Raw genomic sequence first — 3,090 nt, forward strand, 5'->3', positions numbered from 1 at the left:
TAGGCTAACATCTCCCTCTGTTTTCAGTCTTTATGCTAAGCTAGGCTAACATCTCCCTCTGTTTTCAGTCTTTATGCTAAGCTAGGCTAACATCTTCCTAATGAGATTCTCTGCCTTTATAGGGTGTCATGAATGGCATTGGACATATTCAGTGACCTCATGTTTGCCACTGACTCAAATGATTTTTTTCTGCTGTTTTAATGAATTTATTGAGACATTAGCTCAACGACCGACGTCCACCAGAAGCAGTAAATTAAATGTACAAAGTTAAATGAAGGAAGCAGCAGGTGTTGTCTGACTCACCCAGACTTCAGGTTGGCTATTGTGGTGCGTCCAAAGCTGTAGGCGTTGTTTTCTGGAAGAAATAAGACAAATAAATCAAATAAATTTGTTATGATGCACAGTGCAGGTCCAGCTGCTGTTGGAACCAAACAGGTTAATAAATAACTAAAATCAGGTCTTGTGGGGTCTGTTGGTCCACCTACCTGGAAAATGACCCTCAGAGAAGACTGAATCAGTCCTGAAACTCTTAGGAACCTGATCCAGTCACCAAGGGATAGTTCTGGACTAAAACCTTACCAGAACTGGTTCTACTGAGCACAACAACATTTAAACTGCTTCTAGAGACCGGATCAGACTGAGTACAGGTCCAGCTAAAACCACCAGACACAGGTCTATCAGAGTCCAGAGCTCCTACAGCTCTGCCACCTTTACCTTCTTTGGAAGGAGGTCCAGGAGCTCCTTGGCTCAGGAACGCATCTTTATTGATAATTCTGACTGGAACCAATCAGACACAGAACACTGTGAGACGAGTCCTGCTGACCGCAGTCCGCCTGCAGGTCTCARCTGACCTCAGCTAAAGATCTTACCCAGCAGGTCTCCGGAGAAGTTCACAGGCAGAATGATCCCGACGGACAGAACGCCGACGACCACCAGCAGGCCGATGATGTGCCGCTGGAACGACAGGTAGTGCACGGCGTCCTCGCCACACTTCTCCCGGATCTCCTCGTCCCTGCAGCAGGAAGCCAGATGATGAGACCAGACTCAGCAGCACACGGAGCAAAGAGATCAAACACTCCTGAAAGACAGACTCACTTTATTCTGAAAATGGCCGTGAGCCACGAGCAGAAACCCTGAAGGAGAAACAGGAAGCAGATTAAAGCACCGATCCAGACATGACAGACTTTAACCGACAGGTGAGCCAACAAGCAGTCTGAGGGTCAGCAGGAAACCAGCTTCAAAGGACAGGACATGAAGAGGAAGAGGAGGAAGGGAAGTGATGAAGATGTCCTTACATTGTCTCTCTGGTCAAAGTCGACTGAGCTGGACACCGAGGTGAGGCGTTCGTACCGGTCGGGAGTCTCTGAGTGCATGGCTGAGGCAACGCTGTGGACACAGACAGGAAGCAGTTAGCTGTTAGCATGTAGCCGCTCTGACCTTTGACCTCTGTGAATGACAGATCACAGAGAGAGCTAACAGGAAGTGGATGCAACACAGCTTTCAAACCTCCACTGGTTCTGGGGTCGTACAGCTTGATTAAAGTGGACCAGGAAGAAGACGCTGATCCCACTGAACCTCCCTGGACTGAGTGCTGCCTTACGCAGCCTTCCAGACGTGAGTCATCAGGAGACAGGTGCTTTTTTTACTGATTCATTTCATTTTGTTGTGTGACGGTTTCTGCACGATGCTGGTTTCATGTGCTGTTAGCAAACAGGCTAATGTTAGCATACAGGCTAACATTAGCATGTAGGCTGACGTTAGTATACAGGCTGTTGTCAGGCTTTGTGCTAAGCTAGGCTATCACCTTTTTTTTTAGTTTTGTGCTAAGCTAGGCTATCTTCCTCTGTTTCCAGCCTTTGCGCTAAGCTAGGCTAACATCTTTCTCCTATTTCCAGCCTTTCTGCTAAACTAGGCTAACATCTTCCTCTGTTTCCAGCCTTTGTGCTAAGCTAGGCTAAAATCTTCCTGTATTATCAGTTTTTGTGTTAAGCTAGGCTAACAGTACACAGGCTAGTTAACTGGTTAACTGGTTCTCTACCACATCACAGGGTTCACCAGACTCTGAGCTACAGACGAAACAGCTGTTACCTTTTCACCGGCTCATAGTTATCTCTGTCACGTCTTCGGCTGAGTTGAACATGGAGAAAACCGTTAGCATCTGTTAGCTGCTACCGCTAACACACTGAGTCACGGTGCAATAGCAAGGGTGGTTAGTGCCACAACAAAAAGTTAAAAAGCACAAACAAAAGCACTGATAGGCTGTTAATCCACCAATCAGAGAGAAGCATCCTGTTAATAAAAACAGAAGACGAAGATGTTAAGAAAAAAACAAACAAACAAACAAACATACTATTCCTGCTCCTCCGGGTCACTGAAACGTTTCTTCAGGCTTCAGAAACATAAACACAAAAAAGGTTGAAAATTACTSAGGAAGAAAAGACGTCATTGAGAAGAAAAGTTACAAACTACATCTTATATTGTCCCAAACAGATGGTAGAGAATGTTTATTAGCAACAATGGACATGGCTCAGGTAATATTACCTGTTTCTTCCTAAACACTGACCCACACTGACACAAACCACCCATTTCAATAGGTCTGCTTTAATTTGTCTTATTTACTGTAATTTGAGTTAAAGAGTTGTGTATTGTATGGTAGCTAAAGCCCTGGTTACAACGTCAGAAGGAGACCAAGCCATTTAGCTGAGTGGGCCAGGTTCCAGATAGCATCAGACTCATGGACTTTATAACCTGAGACTGGACCAAACTCCTTAAAACAAACCCTAACCTCATCACTTCAGGGATCCAGTGTTCTGGGTCTTGCAAAAATATCAGCACATCATCTGCAAACAGCATCATTAAATGTTGTGTTCCTCCCTCTTCTGTAATACCTCGGATAGYTGGATTGATGCCTGCTCTGTCTATAGTGCCAAATGTCACTCAGCTGGTTTTCACTACACTCATTATTATAACTCACTATTACAACAAATTCACCCTGCAGTCAATAATTTAAAACAATGTTCATTTATTTATTTTATTATTAAGTTTTCATCAACTTTTATGTATTTAATTATTATTATTATTATTATTATT

General features: G+C 44.0%; 1 protein-coding gene across 4 annotated transcripts in view; it reads right to left on the reverse strand.

Moving 5' to 3' along the window:
• Positions 1-3,049, reverse strand: part of LOC106529083 (CSC1-like protein 2) — a 13,380-nt gene extending 10,331 nt beyond the window's left edge. Inside the window, exons 1-6 of one of the 4 annotated variants that reach the window (XM_014024420.1) lie at positions 2,351-3,049; positions 1,296-1,386; positions 1,096-1,133; positions 870-1,012; positions 715-777; positions 304-355 (exon numbers count right to left, since the gene is read on the reverse strand). In XM_014024420.1, coding sequence (XP_013879874.1) covers positions 304-355; positions 715-777; positions 870-1,012; positions 1,096-1,133; positions 1,296-1,373 — 374 coding nt within the window. In that variant the 5' untranslated portion in view covers positions 1,374-1,386; positions 2,351-3,049. The other 3 variants (XM_014024423.1, XM_014024421.1, XM_014024422.1) reach the window with 3 other exon arrangements.
• Positions 3,050-3,090: the final 41 nt, after the last annotated feature.

This window comes from Austrofundulus limnaeus, unplaced genomic scaffold, assembly GCF_001266775.1.
Source record: "Austrofundulus limnaeus strain Quisiro unplaced genomic scaffold, Austrofundulus_limnaeus-1.0 Scaffold422, whole genome shotgun sequence".
NCBI classification, from domain to species: domain Eukaryota; kingdom Metazoa; phylum Chordata; class Actinopteri; order Cyprinodontiformes; family Rivulidae; genus Austrofundulus; species Austrofundulus limnaeus.